Source organism: Nycticebus coucang, chromosome 13, assembly GCF_027406575.1.
Source record: "Nycticebus coucang isolate mNycCou1 chromosome 13, mNycCou1.pri, whole genome shotgun sequence".
Taxonomy (NCBI): domain Eukaryota; kingdom Metazoa; phylum Chordata; class Mammalia; order Primates; family Lorisidae; genus Nycticebus; species Nycticebus coucang.
The window spans coordinates 70,521,698-70,546,648 of record NC_069792.1 but is presented as its reverse complement, the minus strand read 5'-3'; the positions used below and the strand labels follow the sequence as shown (position 1 = coordinate 70,546,648).

The window sequence follows — 24,951 nt, the reverse complement described above, 5'->3', positions numbered from 1 at the left end:
TATGGCGCAGTTAAAGTTGAGCTGTGGCGTGCATGACCGTATGTGGTGGGCCAGAAAGGCTTCTCCACCATAAGGATGAACTTATTTGCCCTGAGAGGAACTAATTCCTCCTTTTACTCCACAACCTTGGTCTGAGTGTGTGTGTGGATGTGAGCGCATATGTGAGTGCCCGTGTGCATGAGTCTAAAGGCTCGCTCTCGCCTCGAGCAGGAGCCAGACTAAAGATGGGATCTGTCTTTATTTACTAGCTCTTTATTATCTCCCTTTGCTTACTCTCCTTGTGAGATACATTGTTCTTAGGGCCCTGTAAATAAAAATTAAAGAAGAAACAGGTTGCTGTAATATCAAGTTTTGGATCCCTTAACATTAAAATTGGAGATTTAGTGATTATGAAGAAACTGCAAGAATAATCCAGGCCAGTAGCCTCTGTCTTATAGAGGCTACTCTATAAATACAAACCTGCATTTGCCTGATTGTGGTCATGTAATTGGATTCACCATTTTGCCATCATTAACATAACACAGAAGCCCTTGACCAGGCTTCTGGACAGGTGTGTACTGCCTGTGCACCACAGCATGTCACGCAGTTTGACCAATTTTTGGTGGTAAGTTTCATCACTTGATTAATGTGGGTTGGGCCACATCTCTCCATTATATAAAAGCAGCTTCCCCCCCTTTGGAATGAGTGATTTCTTAGGTGGTATCTTTCTTTACCCAGTGGTATTAGGATGGTGATATTCTCTGCCTGAATTGGGTTGTTATATTAACGGTGGCAACATAATGAATTCAATTATGTAACCACAATCATTCCAGGGCAGATTTGTAGTATATTATATAGGACAGAGGCTACTGGCCTGGATTATTCTAAAAGAATCTCAGTGTCAAGACAATAAAATAATGAGGGAACTGTTCTAAATTAAGAGATTAAAAAAAAAAAAAAAAAAAAACCCGAACGGAATGAATGGCCCTTGATTGGCATCTGGTTAGGTAGAAAAGCACAACGTTTTGGGACAAATGAGGAAATATGAATATAGAATAGTAACATTGCTTTGATTTGCATTAAATTTCTGAGGTCTGACAATGGTATTACGGTTAAGTGAAAGTGTCCTTATAATTAGAAGGACTTGTTCCAGATTAAAGGAGAGTGAAAGAGACATGAACACCTCATGCAACCTATTTGGATCGGACTCTAATTTAGGGGGAAAAAACGTAGATATGAAAAACTTCATAAAGTATATTCTTGGGATAAATATGGACTGGGGATTTAGAAGAGAGTATTGTATCAAATATGGTCTCTGAGAGGCAGTGTCTTGGTTTTGCAAATACATACTGAACACTGAAATTTCGAGGCAGTAGGGCAGGGTGTCTGCAAATTATGCTCAGATGATTCAGAGAAATAGTGTATGTCTACATTTGTATACACATATAAATGTATGCGTATATGGGTCTCCATGTATATCTGCATGCACATATGCATACAGCTTTGCCACTTTTTGAGAGTGATCAAGTTTACAGTTTTCCATGAAGGTATATACAGACTGCTTATGGTCTCCAGAGAATCATGGTCTTTCCCTCTCCAAAACTATTCAGTCCATTTCCCCCACTTTAGTGCATCTGTAAAGTCTCGTTTTGATCCTTTGAACGGCACACTGAGGCTTTTTAATTACATAGGTATACTTGCTGTGTTACTTCAAAGGCTCCTTAGCTTGGACGGGATCTGTCTTCAAAGACAATGAGGAGAATGGGCCATTTGCAGGAAATTGCATGGTTTGGGGGGTGATTTTTGTTTTCTTTGAACTTGTCAAGTAGGGATCCCTCTTTAAAAAGTGCTGGTCTTTTGGCATATGCCCAAATGGTAAAACACTTTCCATTTGTAATTCTGAAGATTTTAAGTCTGCCAGAGGAAGCTGGTAACTCAGTTTCCCCCTGTTATCCTTTTTGATATATCAGCAGTTTTATCCTGAAGTGTTTTTGTGGGTGATATCTTAATTTTATGGGTTTATGGGACTTACATAGTACTGGTTGTGTTAAGTAAAAATTAGCACAGGACTCCTAGTGACTAATCATCAAAAGGGACTCGTATTTTGCTGTAGCTAAAAGCAGAGGAAAGATACAGAGAGCAGATTACAGAGGTATGGCCTGATTTGAAAGAAAGTTCTCACAATTTTAATATAATGTCCCTCCCCCAGGTCCTATCCAGGGATTGCTTAATGGGGAAAGAAAGGCTTTTGAAGTCAAAGGTCAGAGCTGGGTTCAAATTTATCACGAACACACTGTATGATCTTGGAAAAGTTTCCTAAACTCTCTGCTCTGTTTATTCACTTTGATAAATGGAAATCATCATAATAAGCATTATTTTTAAGAAGTACGAAAGCAGGAGCCTGCAGTGTGTTCCATAGCATGTTCCCCAGTGTTCATTTTCTTTTCTTCCCCTTCATTTTGAATTTGTCTTTCATGTCTTCTTGCTCATGATATACAGAACCTGCTTAGATTAAGAGGAATCGAGCAGTGAGACTTCCAGCTAGGTTTAAAGTATGGATTGCTGTGAAGCTAGCAAATCAACAGTCTATGGAAACAGTTTATAAGTGCTAAGTGCAAAGCATGAGTTAAAACATTGAGAACTAAGTCCTGTGAAGTCTGGATATTTAACAGTGAATCATTCTGATTTCTGCGAACATGTGATACTGCAGATAATAAACTTGCACTTTTAAAAAACTTTTCCCTTTTTAATTCCATGATAGTATTCCTGAATAATGATTGCATAATATTGTTTGTCAGCCTCAGTGTTTGTTGGTGTGTTTCTCTTTAAGGCAACTGTAAAAAAATTTTTTACGTAAGAATAGGGGGAAGGGGGAAAGGGAGGGGAGGTGGGCGGAGGGAGGGTGATTGGTGGATTACACCTGTGGTGCATCTTACTAGGGTACATGTGAAACTCAGTAAATGTAGAATGTAAATGTCTTAACACAATAACTAAGAAAATGCCAGGAAGGCTACGTTAACCAGTGTGATGAAAATGTGTCAAACGGTCTATAAAACCAGTGTATGGTGCCCCATGATCACATTAATGTACACAGCTATGATTTAATAAAAAAAAACAAAAAGAAACCTTTAGAACAGTGTAGCCAAGAAGAGTGGTCATTCTCAATTTTAAAACACAGCCGTAAGATCCATGGAAGTTTCCACATCTGAAACACTTGGAGTCTTTAATCTAGTAAGTTATGACATTGACTTTTCTGGAGGGCTGTGTTTATGACACCAAATAAACCATCTAGTTGCTTTTCATTTATTGTTTTAAAATTGAGAGAGTGATGTGAGCAGGAGTTAGCAACCAGTCTGTATTCCAGGAAGCAGGTGGCATATGAGGGATCGTTGAATAACTAAAATACGGGAGTCCAGGTGGAATAGATTCCATCCTACCTTTCTTTCTCTTTTTGTAAAACAATTTAATTCTTTGGAGAGGCAGGATGGGAAGTTTTTTTTTTTTTTCACAGGCAGTTGGATAGGTCAGACACTATGGCACTGAAGTTACAATTTTGGAAGCACGCGGAACTTTCTTAGGTAGTGTTAGTATAAGAAGCATTGGAGTACTTTGAGGAACAAAAATTTGGCTCTGTGAACAGTTCATGTTTTTCTATTTGAATAATTGGATTATCTCCGTGTGTAAACATTGGAACCACGTGAGAGTGGTGGTTTCCCAACCTCATAAATATATACATTTAGATCTCATGTTGGGGGTGGCGCCTGTGGCTCAGTGAGTAGGGTGCCGGCCCCATATACCAGAGGTGGCAGGTTCAAATCCAGCCCTGGCCAAAATCTTTAAAAAAAAAAGAAAAGAAAATGAAGAGTAGATCTTACGTTGGGGTTACTATTAGCACCAATTGTCTGTCAACATTTCCATGCGTCATGAAAACTCAGCCCCCTCTTGGCGTGAGTAATCTGTACTGCACAGCCACTTCTAGCCAAGGCTTATGGGATCACACACATGCTAAATTTAAGCTTTATTTTCTTTTGGCATTAGGAGAATTTTATGGAGTAAATTCTTTTCCTTCATGGATTCAAGCAGGTGGGTCATCTTATAGAACCTACCATACGGTTCTTCCCTTGTCTCAAAAACCATCTATCTTTGCGGAAAAATGAGCAATACTCAACCATCTTCTGTGTTTTTTTTTTTTTTTTTTTTTTTTGACTTTTATCATATGATTAATGTTATTAGTGTTAGCAATTGGACCAGCTGAAGAGCTTGTGGTTCTGTTGGCATGTTTTCCCACTTCGATAGTTCAGTCGTGATGTGAGTTCGGATCCTTAATTGTACATTTCTTTCTTTACCTGTCACTTAACATCTAGTGTAGGGATGTGCTTTAGAACTTTGGAGCAAAGAGTGACTTATGGGGCGTGGCTTCCCAAAGTGGGTCTTCATTATAGCAAGTGCATCACTTTGGGGGAATTGTGTGTGCTAAATTGAGAGCTCATGATTTAAATTTTTTATTGGGGTCTATAGACAGTTACTGTTTTGTGTCTTTCTACTTGACTGTGGGCATTAATAACCAGTTTTGGAAATGTTTTGTAGAATTTCCAAATCCCGCTTACTTCATTTGAATTCCTCTGTTCTACTTGAGCTGTTCACGGTGGCACAGGCTGGAGTGACTGACTCTGGTATGTTAGAGTGCTTATTTTAGCTTTCCTTGAGCACCTGTCGGTGGTGTTGAGTCCCGAGGATTAGGACTGATAGATGCTGATTAAAAAAAAAACACCTGGCATTGCCTTCGTGCCTTCAGAAGCTCATTTGGAATCCCTGTGTCTCCTGCCACCAGAGGTACAACCCACATTTGCCTCAGTGGTTTATGTTCTGGGTGAAAAAAGTGTTGATGGAGCACATGTGGGTTTTACCTTTGTTTCAAGGTAAAATGTGTTGAACCAAAGTTATTTTTTTTCTGACTACAAGGTTTATTTTGTAGTGTATTTTTTTCAATCTTCTCTAGTTTGGAAGATTGATTGGAATTTTAGTAATGTCCATAAGCTGTTAAGTTAAAAGGAGAATCATGTTCTGGACAGATCTGTTGTGCCCTTACACAGAACCACAAGTGAGACTCATCCATATTTATTTTGCACGTGCATTTTGAGTCATTGTCTTTCCTTAACCTGCAGTGAGTATTCTGAGCTTCTCTGGGGCATCTTTTTTAAATCAGACTTGCAGCATTCGTGATACATACTTCATAGAGACTTTCTGCTTCCCGTGCTCTGTAAAATATGTCCTGTCCTGTGACCCAGGCCAGGGCTATAGTTAATCATGGTTGTAAATGTACTTCTGAGGTGAAGTACTTTGAAGATTACAGCTCAAATGGTGCTGGCACAGGAGAGTAATTAGACGCTTAGAATTTGTGGTAATTTTCTTTACTTTGGGGGAAGATATTAGTACTTCATGTATTTTTTTTTTTTTTTTTTTTTTGAGACAGAGTCTTACTGTGTTGCCCTGGGTAGAGTGCTGTGGTGTTACAGCTCACAGCAACCTCAAATTCTTGGGCTTAAGCAATTCTCTTGCCTCAGCCTCCCAAGTAGCTGGGACTAACAGGCGGCCGCCACAGTACCTGGCTATTCTTTTGTTGTAGTTGTCGTTGTTTAGGGCCAGCCCTGGTATATGTGGCTGGTGCCTTAGCCACTGAGCTATAGGTGCTGAGCCAGTAGGTCATATATTAAAATAGATCTGTGACTCTATTTAACTCTCCCCCTCTATATTTTAGAATCTCCTACTTTCTCCTAGTTTTGAATTTTTGTACAGTAAATACATATTTTGGTAGCAGAAGCAAAATGATCAGATTAAAGACCTTTAAACTTTCCAGAGATGATTTCCATACATCCATATGTTGGGGTGCTTATAATGTTTTAGAAATATCTTAAGGAATACTTCTAGATATAAGCATGTAACATTCTAATTTAGATGGATAAAATGAATATTACTCTTATTAAAGAACTTATGGCAAAAGACATAGATTTGGAAAAAACATGGTTTAATTCTAGAAGTTCTAAAACCTTGGAATTTTTGGTATAAGTTTTACTCTTGGTTACTCAAATTTTGTTCTAGATTGAATTTATATTATTATAACCCTCTAGAATTTTAAGGGAAATTTATAAATTTCTAAGCTTTATTTTTAACTTTAATATTTTCTATCTAGTGTATGATTATAATGGTGAACATCTAGCATTAAAATGTGTTATCTTTACGTTAACAGTGTATACATTTTATGATATTTCATGCAAATATTTAGCATGCTATATAAAACTAAGGAAAGTACCCTAAGAGAGGCATTTCTTATTTTGGTCAAATCTTGTGCAGCACATTAATTTATGACCTTGATTGCTTACCCGAATTTGAGCTGGGTAGGATAGCTGATGACAGTTTATAGTATTCATCTCAATGTTGCTGCTTCGGTGGGGACCGTCTGAGTCTAACTTGATTTTGTAGGACCCCACATGCAAGTTCCTTGTTACTGGTGCCAGAAGTAGGTTTTCTTTTTTAAATAGATGGCTTGAACTTGAGGTTAGGCAGAGATACATATTAGCAATTTAGCGATAAGCTTAATTGAAGTTAGTATTAATCGTTCATTTTGAAAGTCTGTGGAACTGGCAACATTATTTAACCAGCAAATAATGGAACGAGGCTAAGGTGCCAACAGCCCACTGTTCAGTCCCATTATTTTCAGAATTAGAAATCTGTACCTTTGTCAGGAACAGATGCCTTCACCTAGAAGGAATTCAGATTTCTTCTTGCTTGGCAAAGGCTAACTCCAGAAAAAGGGGGACACTTTTTAAAAATGTCAGGAGTATATTGGAAACAGATGGGAATTCAACACCTACACAAAATGCTAAGAGATAAAATGTGAATAACTGGATTTAATTTAACAAAGGATCAAACTTAAAATATCAGGATTTGTAAACAGGCCAAATTTTGCAATTTAGAAGGATCACGAATCAGCTAATTAGAATTAAAAGTAAAGAGTTCTACTTACACTGTTTTTTTTCTCTTGCCTGATATAGGTATTACCTTTTTTCTTCCTCATAGTTTTCCTTCTTTTCTAAATTCACATAATATTCTTTTTCTTCTTCAAGGACATATGTGTGAGTTTGTGCTAGAATCATTGTTAACTCTTTTCAGGATTTTTAATGTTTTATGTGATGTATTTCGTCTTTAGAATTGGGGGTGGGGCTAGATATAGAAAAGTGTTTTGGTTGGAATGATCAGGCTCTGGATCTCAGCGGGTTTCAGGGTTGAAAAAGTTAAAGCTTACAGAGAGAGCAAATAAACATGGTCATCAAAGCTGAGAATTAAGATCTGTTTATTCACCTGCACATTTGAATTAAATCTCATAGCCATGGACAGAGCCATTTGACTTATTAAGATCCTGACAAAGTAAATGACTTGAGTCATGTTTAATAGTCTATTTGTACTTGTATTTAGACACAGAGGTTGTAGTTTCTATATAATGGATGGAGAAAGTCTTGTGAATTACTAAGCTATTGATTTATAACACAGAGAAGGCTGCTAGGATAGTTGACGCTGGACAATGGTGAATTCAACTGAAGAGTCTATTGTAGTTTTGGGGGAAGAAGCTTTGAATTATGGAAAATAATAATAAACACATGGGCTCTTATTCTTCAGCACTGAGCAGCCTTATGGCTGAAGAAGATTGGAGGAAGTGGGGTGACAGCACTTAGGTTGGGTGTGGCTCCCATCTCTTCCGTTTTATAACTCCTCACAGTAGGGTTATAAAGATATCAAAGATATGGACTGGGGTAAGTATTCTTTAATTAATTCTCATTCTTTAAGACTGTCAAGGTTCAAGTAAATAAAGCAGTGTTTTCAATGCATTTAATGCCTTTTTTTTAAGTAGGGCGCAATTTGTTGACTCTGAAATCTTTGGTCAAGATGAAAGTTGGCTTCTGAAAAACAAAAGGAAAAGCCTTTAATTTGTGTTGATTCTCTCGGTTCTCCAATCTCTTTCCTCCATACTTACTATGGAGCATGATTTATGGTGATAAAGAGCACTTCATTTAACTTTTGAACTGAAAGTATGTTTAGCTTCCGCTATGACTGTGGGACAGAGAGCCTTCTTAAACAATTTCAGTTTTTCACGAAAGTCTTATGATTATAGAAAATTTCTAGAGGGTAGTTTTATATATGTTTTTTCTTCAGGGTTTGGCTGGATCTGGACAATCTGGTGTTTAGTTTTTGGTTGAAGGACCCCATACTGTAATGATAATTTCAACTGGGATCCCACACTTGGATGTCGGGCAGGCTGGGGGCTTTTATGTCTTATGTTTTCTCTGTCCTGTGATCACTCCCTTGGTGCCCGCAACCCAGGGTCAAAGTCCTCTGCTCTGGCCATTTGGGGTAGGGGTCATAGTACTTGTAATGTGCCAGCAGGTGGCTCAACTCTTGTCTACACAGAGGGAGTTTAGTGTCAGCTTTTCAGATGCTTTTTCTTGGCCTGGATTCCTGACTTAGCCATACATTTTCCCCTCTGGTCTGATATCTCCATGAGCCATTCATTTTCACATCGTAGCCTCAATTCTGCCTTTGCATTTCCTTTTGTTTCTAAGTTTGTCTATTAACCCTTTTCTAGGGGGCTGAAAGACAAGAAACGTGTGTCCTTCTAGCATGATGTATTGGCCAGAAATTTGATCATATTCCTATTTACACATTTTTTTTTTCTTTTACAGCTAGTTATGTGTCAAATCCCGTTTGCAAGGGGTGCTTGTCTTGTTCAAAGGACAATGGCTGTAGCCGATGCCAACAGAAGTTGTTCTTCTTTCTTCGAAGAGAAGGGATGCGTCAGTATGGAGAGTGCTTGCACTCCTGCCCCTCGGGGTACTACGGACACCGAGCCCCGGACATGAACAGATGTGCAAGTGAGCATTTAACTTTGTCCTGTTCTGCTGCATATGCAACTTCGGGGAGGAGCTAAACTGGAAATTTTGACTAGAAAGAAAGTTTATTTGGAATAGCCTGTAGAAAAAGTCTCAGCTCAAACCTGCAAAAATAAGTGAGGTGGAACAAAAGCACATTCTATTTTGTAAAGAAGTATATCCCGTAGTCTTATACATGTTTTAGTTATTTAAGGTTATGTGACTATTTTCACCATAAGGCTCTCAAATATTTGTTAGGCACAACTTTGTAGGGTGTACTTATTCAGTGTTTACAAAAACAAACAAAAAATGATTCACAAAGGAATTTAAATACTTCATACTGGGAATAGTCTCTCTGGTTCACCAGTTTCCTTTTCTTTTACCTGAGTTTATAATGCCTGCTTTAGACTAAACTGTAATTAAATGTATGCATTTCAGGTTTCTTTAAGCACCATTACTGATAACGGTGTAACTTTCTGAGTTGTGAGTTTAACAGCTATAAAAAAGGCTAAAGAATGGCACTTTATACCTAGAAATGAGGGTACAGTTTTTCATCTTTTAATCCAAAAATCACTTACAGAATGAGTTTCACCTTCTAAGTCAGTCACAGTAATTGGGGTTTGAAAAAGTAAGATACCAAAGGAAAATTTCTTTCTTTAAAGAGCTCAAATTTTAGGGGATAAATAAAAGGGTACCATGGAGTAAAATGACAAATGGGTAAGCAGTTTAATCACAATTTAATACATTAAGTGCTGTATCGGAAAGCATTAAATCACTTGTATGAGGAGAGTATTTAATGATCTTTCATTAAACACTGTGTATATTGCTATTTTGCTGAGATGGTCTTTAGATAAGAGCTTGAATTGTGTCATCCAAGGATCAGGATATTTTGGAAGAAGGCAGAACTAGTTCGGGGAGTGGTTAAGTAAATTTTAGAAAGAAGGGGTCACATATGTGTAAAAATGTGTTTGGGGAACAAGAAGTCTCACCTGGGGTGCTATTTGGCCTTTTGGCAAGGTATTTATTTCATGGGTCTTGTCCTACATTGCTGGACATTTAGTGTTTTTGGTTCCTGTCTATTAGATGTCCTTTGTGTCCTAGAAGTACTGTGACAATCAAACATGTCTTTGAACCTCTCTAAAGACCTGAGAGAGCAATTGCTGGATGAAAGGCATTGAACATTGTGTGCTCCTGGGCTGGAGTGTAACTGATTAAGGTGTGGAGGGCCAGGCTCAGAAGTCTGGGTGTTATCTGAGGGTAGTAGGCAGGCAGTGGACTAAAGAGATTAGGATAATTCTAGTTGAAGTGAAGGAGATGAGTTGGAGAGGAAGAGAAACTAGAGGAAATGTGCCGTAGCAATTGCAGTTTGGAGATCTTGTTCTGATGAAGGGTTTGTGGGTAATGAGTTCCAGAGACTTTAAAAATAGAATCAATGAAGTCTGGTAATTAATTGCACAGGAAGAAGGAGAATTAAAATTGATCCTAAAGTTTCTGGCTAAGGTGACTGAGTGAATAATTTTGCCATTGGCAGAAACAGAAATATTTAGGCTTAGAGGTAATTTGGGTATACCTTCATTTCAAGGAATTGTTTGGATTAATAACTATAGGAATATAACTTCCAACAAGTATCAATAGATGGCTAATTTTTGAAATTATGTAGTTTGTCCTTAAGGCATATGATTTAGGCTACCTAGTAGTTAGTTTTTCATAGTTTGTGAATTTACAGAGAAGAATAGGGTCCACCTTGAAATGGATTCCTATTCAGATTGCTTTAAGACCACCTGCGGGGGGTTGATTTGGGTCCACCATTTATTCCAGAGAAGGAAGGCAAGGGAAGAGTGTAGGTGGATCAAGGGGTTTCTTTCAAGTCCTAGAGTTAGCATGATATGTACTTTGTATGAACAACAGACTGGACAGACTATGTCTTATTCAACCTGGTACATTGGGAGAAGAAAGGGGCTGCCATTAATAATGATGCAGAGATATTGGCTATTCTGTGCAAACTGGTCTGATGGTCACCTCAGCAAAACTTCATAGTGTGTGAACACAGTCTTCCTTAAAGACATATCCTGGGTAGGAGTTAACAAGCACATTTTGGCTAAGTGATCCTTTGTCTCAGATATGGAAAGGAGAGCAGTGACTATAAATCATCCTTGGAAGGAGATCTCTGTCACAATGGGATTGCTATGGTTATACTTAATGTAAGTGAATGCAGTCAGTGTTGGAGTTTACTGACACAAATGAAATCATTAATTATCTGGTACAGGAGAGAAGTGCTTTAACAAGACTTCAGTGAAGCAAATTGAAAGTGGAAAATTGTCTTAATTCTTGGTAGATGACTCCTGATGATTGTGGTTCTTCCCTACTAACAATGTGCTTTTTTCTCTTTCTTTCTTTTTTTTTTTTTTTTTTTGTGTGGCTACTTTTGTATATTGCAATGATATCGACATTCCATTAAGAGGAGGAGAAAGATTTAAATTGAAAGCCATCATTGATTTAAAAATTGAAATCATGTCTACTTTTTGTTAAGAGAGTCTTATTGGGTGATAGAGAAGAAAATTATATTTTAAGTAATAGTGACTTAAATCCTGTCAGTGAAACTAGTTGATCCCTTTCCTAACCAATAGAATAAGATTCCAAATGTAAAGCAGTAGCCTTCTTCTAAAGGAAGTCTTGCTCTCTGAAATATTATCTGAGGTTGGCTTATTGGTACAGTGTGAAGCATGTAAGAATCAACCATGCTCATGAAAGCCAATCAGCATTCCCAGTAACCCTTTGATGAATGTTGCAAGTAGATGTACTAACAGACACCAGAACCCGCCATTGTCACTGATACTGTGTTAGGTGATATTTTTCTATTTTTTATTTCTCATTCACTGATAAACTTATTTACATAAAACTTTATATTGTTATACATATTCCTTGTAGAAAGCTTAGAGGGTATATAAGCCTTAATAACAAGAAACACAACAACAAAACTTCTCAAAGATAACAAAAGTTAAGGTTTTAGCTTTTGTTCTTAAAATTTTATTTCTAGGCATATTTATGTCTTTCTCACTTAAAAATGTGTAATTTTGTTCTGTAACTTGTTTTAATGAATTACGAACATATAGCATTAAATATGGCAGCATGATTCTATTTAATATATCTACATGATATATTCAACTAATTGCCTAGTGAAAATTTGTTTTTAGTGTTTTAGTATTATAAGCAGTTCTATGAAAAATATCCTTATATAAAGTATATTTTTTTACCTTATTGTGTAAAATTTTTAAAATTTTAAAAATTTTATTTCAAAGTATTGCGGGGATTACATAGGTAGCTTTTGTAATGCTTGAATCAGGGTCCTAAGTGTGCCTATTGGCCAGATAGTGTTTATCGTACCCATTAGGTAGGTTTCCATCATCCCTTCCTCCCTTTTTCCCCCTTCCTAATTTCCATTAAGTTTTATTCCCTCTATGCACACACGTGTGCTCATCAGTTTCTATTCAATAGTGACTATATGTGGTGTTTGTTTTTCATTTCTTTATATACTTTGGATAATGGTCTTCAGTTCCATCCAAATTGTTGGAAAAGATATTAAGTCATCCTTCTTCATGGCTGAGCAGTGTTCTGTAGTCTATACATACCACATTTTATTAATCCACTCATGAATTGCTGGGCATTTAGGTTGATGGCACATTTTTGCAATTATGAATTGTGCTGTAATACATTCAAGTATGTGTCTTTTTGATAAAATGCCTTTTTTTCCTCTGGGTAAATACCCAGCAGTGGGATTGTCAGATCGAATATTAGGTCAACTTTTAGTTCTTTGAGGAATCTCTATACTGTTTTCCATGGAAGCTGTACCAATTTGCAGTCCCACGAACAGCATGTAAGAGTCCCTTTCTTTCTGCATCCATGCCAACATCTATTGTTTTTGGACTTTTTAATAAAAGTCATTCTATCCAGGTAAGGTGATACTACATATCTCACTGTGCTTTTAATTTGCATTTCCATAATGATTAGTGATGTTAAGCATTTTTCATATGTTTATTGGCCTTTTCTCCATCTTTTTGTTCATGTCTTTTGCCTACTTTTTAATGTAGTTGTGTGTTTTTCTTCCCCCCACCCCCTTGCTTATTTGCTTGAGTTCTTTATAGTTTCTAGTTATTTGTAGTTTCTGGTTATTAGCCCTTTATTGGATATTTAGCTTGTGAACATTTTCTCCTATTCTATAGATTGTTTATTTGCTCTGTTGATTATTTCCTTAGCTGTGAAGAAGTTGTTTTTGTTTTTGATTGAGACAGTCTTACTCTGTCACCCTGGGTAGAATGCCATGGTGTCATAGCTCACAGCAACCTCAAATTCTTGGGGGCTCAAGTGATCCTCTTGCCTCAGCCTTTCGAGTAGCTGGGACTATAGGCACCCACTACAACACGCAGCTATTTTCAGTAAAGATGGGGTCTCACTCCTGCTCAGGCCGGTCTTAAACTCCTGAGCTCAAGCAATCTACTCACCTTGGCCTCACAGAGTGTTAGGATTGTAGGCCTGAAAAGGCTTTTAAATTTAATCAAATCCTGTTTGTTTATTGTTTTTGTTGCTGTGATTGCCATTGGGGTCTTCTTTGTAAATTTCTTGCTTAGGCTGATATCTAAAACTTTTCCAACATTTTCTTCTAAAATGCTTATGGTATCATGCCTTAAATATAATTCTTTTTATCCATTTTGAATTAATTTTTATGAGTGGTGAGAGAGAGATCCTGTTTCATTCTTCTGAATGTGCCTATCCAATTATCCCAGAACCATTTACTGAAAAGGTTTCCCCGGTTTATATATTATTATCTGCTTTGTGAAAGATCAATGTCTGTATGTGGATGGTTTTATATCTGGGTTTTCTATTCTATTGGTCCACGTCTATATTTTTATGCCAGTACCATGCTGTTTTGGTTACTATAGCTTTGCAGTATAGTTTGAAGTCTGAGAATATGATGCCTCCAGATTTGTTTCTTTTGCATAAGATTGCTCTGGTTCAGGCTTTTCTCTGGTTCCAAATGAAGTGTCAACTTTTTTTTCCTAGATCTGTGAAATATGAGATGGGCATTTGATAGGAAATGCATTGAATCTGTAAATCACTTTAGATAACATAGACATTTTAACAATGCTGATTCTACCAAGCCATGAGCATGATGTGTTTTCCCATTTTTGTGTCATCTGTGATTTTTTTTTCCTCAGTGTTTCATAGTTGTCTTTGTAGAGGTCTTTTACCTTCTTGGTTAAGTATATTCCTAGCTATTTTATTTCCTTTATAGCTATTGTGAATGATATTGATTCTCTGCTTGACTGTTGTTGGTGTTCAGGCAGTCCCCAGGTTCCAAATGACATAGATTCTGTAGGTTCGTTCTTAAGTTGAATTTATATGTAAATTGGAACAGATACATTTTCCTACTTACCTTTAATAGCTTCTGTTCATAAATGTAAGTTGTAGGTCACTCAAATGTTTGTAACTCAGGGACTTACTATAATAGCCTCTGGTTGTAAGTACCAGAATGAACAAGTGTGAATGTTGTTTTGGGACCTGTGATTGGTGTGCTCAAATGTCCCAGGTGGTATGTAGGGCCTTGTAACTTCCAGGTAAATCCTTATTCTCTTCTACAGCAGAGGTGGGTGAGGGAGTGAGGCTGGGCAGGGGTCGGTTGAGTGAGCTTGCTCTCAAGTTGCACTAAAGCTGGCTAGGTAGGGTGGCACCTGTGGCTCAGTGAGTAGGACGCTGGTCCCATATACCGAGGGTGGTGGGTTTGAATCTGGCCCCGGCCAAACTGCAACAAAAAATAGCTGGGCGTTGTGGCAGGTGCCTGTAGTCCCAGCTACTTGGGAGGCTGAGGCAGGAGAATAGCCCAAGCCCAAGAGCTGGAGATTGCTGTGAGCTGTGATTCCAGGGCACTCTACCCTGGGCAACAAAGTGAGACACTATCTGTTAAAAAAAAAAAAAAAGCTGGCTAGGTAACTGTTTATGCAGGGTCAGTGGTCTTCCAGCCTCTGGGAAAAGCAATCAGGGAGGGATTGAAGTGGCCCCAACCAACCAGAAAGTCTACTTTCTGTGAAGGCAGGGCTTTCAGAGATTTATAATATGGCTGTCAGAAGTGGGAATCACTGTTTCTCTCCTCCCCTGCTCCACGGTCTCCCTCTGTTGGCAGGCAGGAGGTGAAACTAACAGAGCTCCCCCACAATTGCTCTGGGTGCTAGTAACTTTCCCACCTTGGATTCTGGCCCAAGCTAAGGGCACAGCCTGCCTGTGGGGTCAAAGGGGCTCCATAAGCACAGTATAGCTGGAACCCACCCTATTCTTTCCTCCCAGTTTTGCCATGTGGTCTCCCTCACCTCTTAATATTAGTCCACAAATCTCCCCTCTATGATGATTAAATCCTGGAGCATAAGATCTGGCCTGCAGGCCAGTTCCCAGGTCTCCAAAGATTAATTCCTGACTGTGCCAGGGAGAAGCAGCTCTGGGTACTCAAGCAGGTTCAGTGACCCTCTGCTTTGGGGTGTACCCTGCTATGATGTCTCTGCCAGGGAAGCAGCAGCAGTGCAGCCTGTGAGTACAAGCACCTGTCAGTTCAGTGTAGGAATTTAAGAGGAAAGGTCTGAGCCACACTCTGTGGAAGCCTCACTGTGGTGGCTCAGCTGTCTCTCAGGAGCTGTAAGTCAGAGAGGGAAGGGAAAAGGAAGGAACAGAGTCTGACTGGAGGAAAGATAGCACTCTGGTCATGTCTTTCCCACTCTCTGAAGGCAGACCACCTAAAATATACAGGCTCTGGGTCATGCAGATCCCCTGGATCCATTGGACTCCTGTGGCATCCATAGTCTGGGTCAGAGTTGGAAAATGTCCACGTGGGAATGAGTAAGAAGAAAACTAAGGAGCCAAAGGCCCCTGGGGGAGGACAAAGGTGCATGGTGTGTAGAGAAGCTGTGTGGTTCCCACACCTCACTTGGGTCCGTGGTGACAGGAAGTGCCTCAGGCGGCTTTGGAGCCTGGTGCTTTGGGCACAAGTAGCTTTGAATTAATTGGCAGCAGCAACCTTGGGGCTTGTGGGGGCAGAAAATCCCTCCAACAGCTCAGGCGTCTGTTGACTTTTATATATGTGAGGGAAGGAGAAACCACTCCACTTGCCCTTTTTGCTGGATTCCAGTCCTCTCTGGGGTTGACCTCTGATAATCTTGCTCCTCCTTACTCTGCACAACTTATTCCCATGATGTCTCTTGTAGGTTCTGGCACCCTTCCCTCAGAATTACACCCAGTCTGTGTTTGTTTTTTTCCTTTCATCTTACTGAGACGCTCTGACACCTGGTGTCTTTGGTCAACCATCTTGCCGACCTTGTCTATAAATTCTTGTTTTCTCTCTCATACATCCATATTTTTACACATTTTCCTGATTTATTTTTCCTAGATGAACTTTTAAACATACATATTTTAAAAGCTTTTGGTATATATTTTTAAATGGCCTTCTAGGAAAGTTGTGTCAGTTCATTTCTTCAGGAACAGCAGAGGTTTTCCCTTGCTTCTCACTAATCATTAATGACTAAAAGTATAAAAATGCATTTGTTGGCTGGGTGCCATGGCACAGACCTGTAATGCTAGCACTCTGGGAGGCTGAGGTGGGTGGATTGCTTGAGCTCAATGAGTTCGAGACCAGCCCTTGAGCCCAAGAGTTCGAAGTTGCTGTGAGCTATGATGCCATGGCCCACTACCCAGGGTGACAGCTTGAGATTCTGTCTCAAACAAACAAACAAACAAATAAACCAAATTGCATTTGTTTTAATGTGCTTTTACAAATGAAGATGACCATCTGTTTTTCACATGAACATTGGCATTGTTGAGAATATTGGCATTGAGAATCCCTGCCCTTCTTTTTTTATTTGTATTCCTGTCATGTTCTTAGTAATTAAAAAGCTTCAAATGAAGTATCATGTAGAATTGAGTTCACAAATCATAAATGAAGAGTTTAAAACTATCACAAAGTGCATAAATACATGTATCCTCTACTAAAGTCAAGAAAGAATGTTAGCTAACCATTCACTGACTTATCCTCACTACTCTCTCCTCCTTTGGCCCAACTATCCTGACTTGTAACCAAAACACACACAAAACATTGTTCATGGTAATGCTATTCATACTAGCTACAAACTGGAAACAGTCCAGTGTCCAAAGAATAGAATATGTAAGAAAATATAGTATATTAATTAAAACAAATACTTGTATACAGAGGTGGAAACGAATTAACTGCAGTTAACGTGCAGTGACACAGATGAATCTCACAATGTAATGTTAAAGAAGGCAGACAAATACTGTGGATGTTTACATATGTTTCTAAAATAGGCAAAACTAATATGTATCGCTAGGAGGCAGGATTTTGGATCTTACATGATTTATTGAAGCACTGCTAAGTACTGCTTCAGTACTAGGGACTCGGCAATACAATAATAAGTAATAATTAGTTTCTTGAGTTGTTTGTGGTCTAATGCAGTCATTCTCCATTGGGGTGGTTTTGCCCCAAGAGGACATTTGGCAATGTTTGGAGACATTTTTGGTTACTGCAACTGGAGCAGTACTTCTGATGTCTGGCAGGTGGAAGCTACTGAGGTTGCTAAACATTTTACAGCACACAGGACAGCCTCCTGCAATGTAGGATTATCCAGCTCATCACTTTAGCAGTGTCAAGGCTGAGAAACTCTGGACTAGTTGAAAAGACATATGACCAAGTCAGCATAGCATGTTGTGAAAGCTGATAAATATTTAACTTCTGTTTTGTGCCAACTATGCTATTAGATGTACCTTTTGTCGCTTTTTTCCCAAACAAGTATGCCAAGTAGGTTATATAGTTTTATTTCCCAGATAAAGTTAACCAAACTGGGTAAAAGATGCTTTTTAAAGTTCTAGTAGATTGCAATAATGAAAAGTAAGACATTTATGAAAAGTGTGGGAGCTTTTGGAATTATTATAGGTAGAAATAAATGTGTGAAAGCATGGAGTCATGAAACATCATCCATTATTAAATAAAACGCAGAGGATCGAGTGCAGCTCCACTGTGTGAGCAGAAATGATTTGAGTTAGGCTGGTAGGGGCTAGATTATGACTAGGCCTTATGTGATGCATTTAGGCAGTTTACTACAGCTTTCAGGAAGATGTTTAGTCAATGAAGGATTTCAAATAAGGGAATGACAAGGTTGTGGATTTCAGAATTATTATTTTTTTGGCAGCATGAAAGATAAGCTAAAGGGGAGTTAATTTAGATCAGTAATCTAGGTGTTTTTTTTTTTTAAGAACTGTTTCCTCTGTTAAACCAATTTATATAAAATTTGAATCTTAATAATTCCTTTTTTCCTTCTTCATCCCTGATCCATGTTCACTTCCTTTCCTCACTCCTTTTCTCCCTTCTTTCCTTAGCACTTACCAGGTAACTAACGTAATCTATAATTTACTTCCCTATTTCATTGTTCAATTCTCCCACTAGGATGTAAGCTCCAAGAGGGAAGGGATTTGGGTTTGTTTTGTCCAGGCTCTTGATATGCATGATGGTTTCTGGCACATAGTGGGTGTTCTATAGGTATTTGTTGAATGAATAAATGAATTAAGTAAGATAGTCATAGTGAAGATAGAGATGAGGGAATGGAGAGAGAGATCTGGGATGAATCTGTAAGAGCTGATGATCAACTGGAGGATGTTGGTTGATTGGTAAAGGGTAAAATTAAGATGAGTTCCCAAGCAAAAATCATAACAGTAGAGAGTGGAATTATCAAGAAATATAGGAGGAAAAACATATTTATTGGAGAGAATGGTCATGATGGTAGAATTAAGGGCATGCTGAGCTCAAGGTGATTCTGAGACATCCTGGTTAAGATATCCAGGGGCAGTTACACATAGCAATCCACCTCCCCAAGGGAGGTCCAAACTGAATTACTGGAACAAACAAGAGACAAATAGACTGAAGGGGGAGAAAAGACTTCTGAGGATTAGATGCTAATAAATGTTGACATTTAACAGCAAGCAAAGAAAAGCTGGTGGAGGAGGCTGTGACTAAGTCATTAGGAAAATAGAAAGTCAGAGGATGGTGTCTCAGCAGAAGTAGAAAGGCTCAAGGAGGATCGAGTGGTTGATATCAAAATTGCACTGTTTAAACAACAGAGCTGTTGACCTTCACAAAAGTCTTTTTACTGTTTTCTTTAAGGAACTGATTGCTCTGGTTTGGGGTAGTCCAAAGAAACACAGGGAAGCAGCCACAGGAACTGTGACTGTAGAGGCTCATTCTTTTCTCTGCTAGAGTTATCAAAAAGAGAATCTGATGGGGCGGCACCTGTGGCTCAATGGAGTAGGGCGCCGGCCCCATATGCCGGAGGTGGCGAGTTCAAACCCAGCCCCAGCCAAAAACTGCAAAAAAAAAAAAAAAAAGAGTATAGTTGGAGGCTCACAGATCAGGGAGTGTGTATGTGAGAGAGAGAAAGAAAGAGAGAAATATATCCAGTTGAGAGGAGAGAAGGGGGATGATGAAGGAAACAAGATGACTTAAGGGACAGAAGAAGGGAGAGCCCAAAACTTAGGTGGAGAAATTAGCCTTGGATAGAAACCACTTATTCAATCATCTATCTATAAAGTATCTACCTCATGTCAGTTAAGGATAAGGATTCTTTTTTGTCATGTTATCAGGAAGGTGTCAGAAATACGCTAAAATTAAGAGAAAGGAGCCAGTAAACTTTTGCAAACCTCCAAATTTCTATATAAGAAAATAATACATCTACTTTTCTTGCTAGAGACAGTATATTTTAAAAAATCTTTTATAAAAAAAAATTCAGAGATGTGATATTTTATAATTCTGGATCCAATGAATTTGCTTCTTGTTTTAACTCTTTCTGCTACATTTTCTGATTCTACCCTTGTCTTGGTATTTTATGAAAAATGTGTTTAGGCGAGGAGGATGCTGTATTTTGTGTTCTCAAAATGGCATAGGTTTAAAAACTAGTAATTCTGAACATGCACGAAAATCTGCTATTGAATATAACCATGCCTTAATCTGTGAACTCCAAGGTAAGTGTTTAAGTGCTTTTAAAGAACAAGTTTTTAACAAGTTTGAGTGCATTTAGAATCACCTTTCATTTTTGAAAGATGCAACTGAATGATGCATTTGAAAAAAGATCTAGTCAATTAAAATTAGCAGACATTCATTAAAAATATTTTAAATCAAATCTGGACAACAGGACAAAAATATATTTAGTTTGCGTACCATACATTTTATATCGTGTGTTTCAAGATCTGTAATGATACAGACCTCTAACAGCTATCTTGATGTAACTCAAGTATTTTGGGTGTTATAGGAGAAATAAAATTTAAAATGATGAACATTTTTATTTAGAAGATACTTAAAAAATGTTCTGGATATCATCAGTTTGCATGTGAAACTGATATAGAACCAGAACTCAGTATTCCCTAACGCCATCACATAAAGTGCTGCTAAAATCCAACAGGCCAATAGGGTAAGTGTGTCGCAGAGTTATAAAAAGGACCATAGAACAGTCATGGAAAGTTGAGGAACTTGGCTGTTTTCTCTCCTTTCATCACAATCTAGACTGGGTGGTGAGTTGGAGAAGAGTTAGGAGCATTCCAGGTTTGGGGGAAAGGATGACCTTGAGAGGGGAAAGGGCCAGTCACAAGAACTGATGGGAGACTCGGAGATGATCAGTGATTGTTGTTGTGGTAAATAAAGACAATGGGATTCAAACTGAGGGACTGTATTCTCATTACACTTAAAGCAAGGATGTTCTAAACCATGTATTGAATTACAGTTACTTTTCTTTAAGTTTAATCATTAGCAAACTAGCAAAAGGACTAGGGCTGGATGTTAGAGGCCTGTAATACTCTATCAAATTCTTACTGTGGAGTACAGACAATGCTAGAATTGAGGAAGCTTGATAAAATGGTCAATTGCATGACCTCTGCGCTGTTAGTATCTGATGAGGAAAGAGAGGGGCAGATTTTAATCTAGGGGATGGTTTCGGCTGTGCATGGTGTAGCTTATACATTTAGCATACACACATTCAGTGCTTGCTTTCTATGTATTAGGCTGGGGCAATGTGTGTTTTTGTAAAAACTGAAGGGAACCCAGTGTGACAGGAACAGTGATGTGACGTGATGGGTGCTCAGGGTAACCACAGGGCTCTGGCTTACTTGCAGTTGGGAGTGAGTGAGACTTCAGAGTTCCCAGACCATGTGTTACCTGAAACTGCCCTGACGGGGGGCTGGGTGAATAGAAGTAAGAAGGGGAAGAGTGGGCATAGTAGACGGCTGAGAGTTGGAACATAACGTCTGAGGAAGGGAATCCTGGATGCTGGGGGTGGGGGATTCTTCTCTTCACTGGGAAGACACAGTATTCTGTTTCAGAACACTTCTGGTGGCAGCAGGGAGCTGCTAGAGGAATGGCTCTGAGAAGAGGCAGGAGATTAGAAGGCTGTTACCTTAGTCCCAGGCCAGAAGTGAGGACTTTAGCTGAGGCGGTGGCACTTGAGACAGAGAGGAAGAGACTGGTTCAAGAGATGAGCAAGTAGAACTAGCGGAAGTGGGCGATTCGTTGGACCCAGAGGTAACAGAGAGGGCAGAGTCCTTATAACTTGCAGGTTTCTGATTCTGAGGATCTCAGTACTGCTCACATTCACTGCAGAGGAGGGGCTTATTAGATATTGTTATTGATTTTGGTGTTGAGTGACAAAGGGTTCAGGTTTAGAAACATCAAGTTTGAGGTGGCATCTCATGTAGAGATGTGCACTAGACTGTTAGATTCCTGAGTCTGTTTTGAATAAGATGTGGTTAATACTGATTAGAGATTAATACGGATTAGAGATGTGGCTATCACCAGGAATATTTATCATGCTTAAATACTCGCAAGGGCACTACAGTGCAGTTAAATCTGATTCTGGAGGGAGGGAAACTACTGTATCCCATGTCTGTAGTGAACTAGTGACCAAGAATATGTAAAACAGGTGACCATCTAGTGAGTGGCAAAAAAGAGCACCCTGCACAAACTGGGGTGTGACACCTGTGCTACGTGTCTCTCCTTTCAACTCTGCCTGCCCACAAACAACTTTCTCCTATGGTCCTTCTCAGCCGTGACCTGTCCCCCTCCACTCTGGACCATGAATTCTCATCTGTCCTCTCCTCTCTGTCTTTCCCAAAGATAGGAACTGTGCATTATTGATACACCGTGCTTGACACTGCTCCATTTCAGAGTTGAGGAGGTTCTCAAAATGTGCATCACAACCCGCTGTCAAAAGACAGGTTTCAGGATCCCAGCCCTGGAGTTTCTGATCCCCGGACCTGAGGACTTGCATGTTTAACAAGTTCCGGGGTGATGCTGGTGTGGCTCCTCAGAGACTAGACTTTGAGAATCATTGCTGCGGTGTAATAATTATGTCACTAGTCATGGAATAGAAGACTTTGTATCTAGCGAAAGACAAGGTTAGTTCTCTCTAAGCATATGAGGATATTATGAGGAAAGGTGTATTCCTCTCCACCTCCCTCACTAACATGTATCTGTGTATGGACTCCACTGAGGTCTAAGCCCACCTTTCGCCTCCCCTCTCCCCTGCTTCCCTGTCCCCCGTTTCCCTCTCCCCCGCTTCCCTCTCCTCGCCTCCCCCTCCCCCTTTGCCCCCTCCCCTCTGCCCCTCCTCTTTTCCCCCTCCCCTCTTCCCCCTCCCCTCTTCCCCCTCCCATCTTCCCCTCCCCTCTTGCCCCTCTGTCCCCCTTTCCCCCTCCCCTTTGCCCCTCCCCGTTTCCCCTCTGCCCCCCTTTCCTCCTCCCCGTTTCCCCTCTGCCCCCCTTTCCTCCTCCCCGTTTCCCCTCTGCCCCCCTTTCCCCCTCCCCGTTTCCCCTCTGCCCCCCTTTCCCCCTCCCCGTTTCCCCTCTGCCCCCCTTTCCCCCTCCCCGTTTCCCCTCTGCCCCCCTTTCCCCCTCCCCGTTTCCCCTCTGCCCCCCTTTCCCCCTCCCCGTTTCCCCTCTGCCCCCCTTTCCCCCTCCCCGTTTCCCCTCTGCCCCCCTTTCCCCCTCCCCGTTTCCCCTCTGCCCCCCTTTCCCCCTCCCCGTTTCCCCTCTGCCCCCTTTCCTCCTTCCCGTTTCCCCTCTGCCCCCCTTTCCCCCTCCCCGTTTCCCCTCTGCCCCCCTTTCCCCCTCCCCGTTTCCCCTCTGCCCCCCTTTCCCCCTCCCCGTTTCCCCTCTGCCCCCCTTTCCCCCTCCCCGTTTCCCCTCTGCCCCCCTTTCCCCCTCCCCGTTTCCCCTCTGCCCCCCTTTCCCCCTCCCCGTTTCCCCTCTGCCCCCCTTTCCCCCTCCCCGTTTCCCCTCTGCCCCCCTTTCCCCCTCCCCGTTTCCCCTCTGCCCCCCTTTCCCCCTCCCCGTTTCCCCTCTGCCCCCCTTTCCCCCTCCCCGTTTCCCCTCTGCCCCCCTTTCCCCCTCCCCGTTTCCCCTCTGCCCCCCTTTCCCCCTCCCCGTTTCCCCTCTGCCCCCCTTTCCCCCTCCCCGTTTCCCCTCTGCCCCCCTTTCCCCCTCCCCGTTTCCCCTCTGCCCCCCTTTCCCCCTCCCCGTTTCCCCTCTGCCCCCCTTTCCCCCTCCCCGTTTCCCCTCTGCCCCCCTTTCCCCCTCCCCGTTTCCCCTCTGCCCCCCTTTCCCCCTCCCCGTTTCCCCTCTGCCCCCCTTTCCCCCTCCCCGTTTCCCCTCTGCCCCCCTTTCCCCCTCCCCGTTTCCCCTCTGCCCCCCTTTCCCCCTCCCCGTTTCCCCCTCCCCGTTTCCCCTCTGCCCCCCTTTCCCCCTCCCCGTTTCCCCTCTGCCCCCCTTTCCCCCTCCCCGTTTCCCCTCTGCCCCCCTTTCCCCCTCCCCGTTTCCCCTCTGCCCCCCTTTCCCCCTCCCCGTTTCCCCTCTGCCCCCCTTTCCCCCTCCCCGTTTCCCCTCTGCCCCCCTTTCCCCCTCCCCGTTTCCCCTCTGCCCCCCTTTCCCCCTCCCCGTTTCCCCTCTGCCCCCCTTTCCCCCTCCCCGTTTCCCCTCTGCCCCCCTTTCCCCCTCCCCGTTTCCCCTCTGCCCCCCTTTCCCCCTCCCCGTTTCCCCTCTGCCCCCCTTTCCTCCTCCCCGTTTCCCTCTGCCCCCCTTTCCTCCTCCCCGTTTCCCCTCTGCCCCTTTCCCCCTCCCCATTGCCCCCCCTTTCCCCTCTTCCCCCTTCCCCCTTCCCCTCTTCCCCCTTCCCCTCTTCCCCTCTTTCCCCTTCCCCTCTCCCCTTCCCCTCTCCCCTTCCCCTCTTCCCCTTCCCCTCTCCCCTTCCCCTCTTCCCCCTTCCCCTCTCCCCCTTCCCCTCTCCCCCTTCCCCTCTCCCCCCTTCCCCTCTCCCCCCTTCCCCTCTCTCTCCTTCCCCTCTCCCCCTCTTCCCCTCTCTCCCTCTGCGCCCCTTCCCCTCTTCCCCTCTCTCCCTCTTCCCCTCTTCCCCTCTTCCCCTCTTCCCCTCTCTCCCTCTGTCCCCTTCCCCTCTCCCCCCTGCCCCCTTTCCCTCTCTGCCCCCTTCCCCTCTCCTCTCCCTCCTCCTCCCCTCTCCCCCTCCCCTCTACCCCTTCCCTCTCCCCCCTCCTCTCCCTTCTCCTCTCCTCTCCCCCTTCCCCCTCCCCTCTGCCCTCCTCTCCCCCCTCCCTTTTCCCCTCTCTCCCTCTGCCCCTTCCCCTCTCCTCTTCCCATCCTCCTATGTCCTTCCCTCTCCCATCTTATCCTTTTGACAATTGTGGATACCTGAGGTTTGTAATGGTAATATTTCTCCTATGTCCCACAATTAGTAAAAGAGTGGCCTCAGTGTCAGTGAATACTATTTTCATTACATGTGTGTAGTTGTCCATGGGGGGTTGGTTCTAGGACCATCTAGTGCAAACCTACGTTGTTGAAGGATCAATATACAGTTTGTTCAATAATAACTTCATGCATATTATATGGGTTTTGTACAATTATAAACTTTAGTATTAGAAAAATCCAAATTTCTATTTTCTCTTAAATGAATGGTCAT

General features: G+C 41.5%; 1 protein-coding gene across 1 annotated transcript in view; it reads left to right on the top strand.

Annotated features, from left to right (window-relative positions):
- RSPO2 (R-spondin 2) overlaps nucleotides 1-24,951 on the top strand; it is a 163,342-nt gene that overhangs the window by 73,936 nt on the left and 64,455 nt on the right. The window contains exon 3 of the mRNA XM_053558996.1: nucleotides 8,715-8,903. Within this exon, the coding sequence (XP_053414971.1) occupies nucleotides 8,715-8,903 (189 nt within the window). The remainder of the gene's footprint in view (nucleotides 1-8,714; nucleotides 8,904-24,951) is intronic.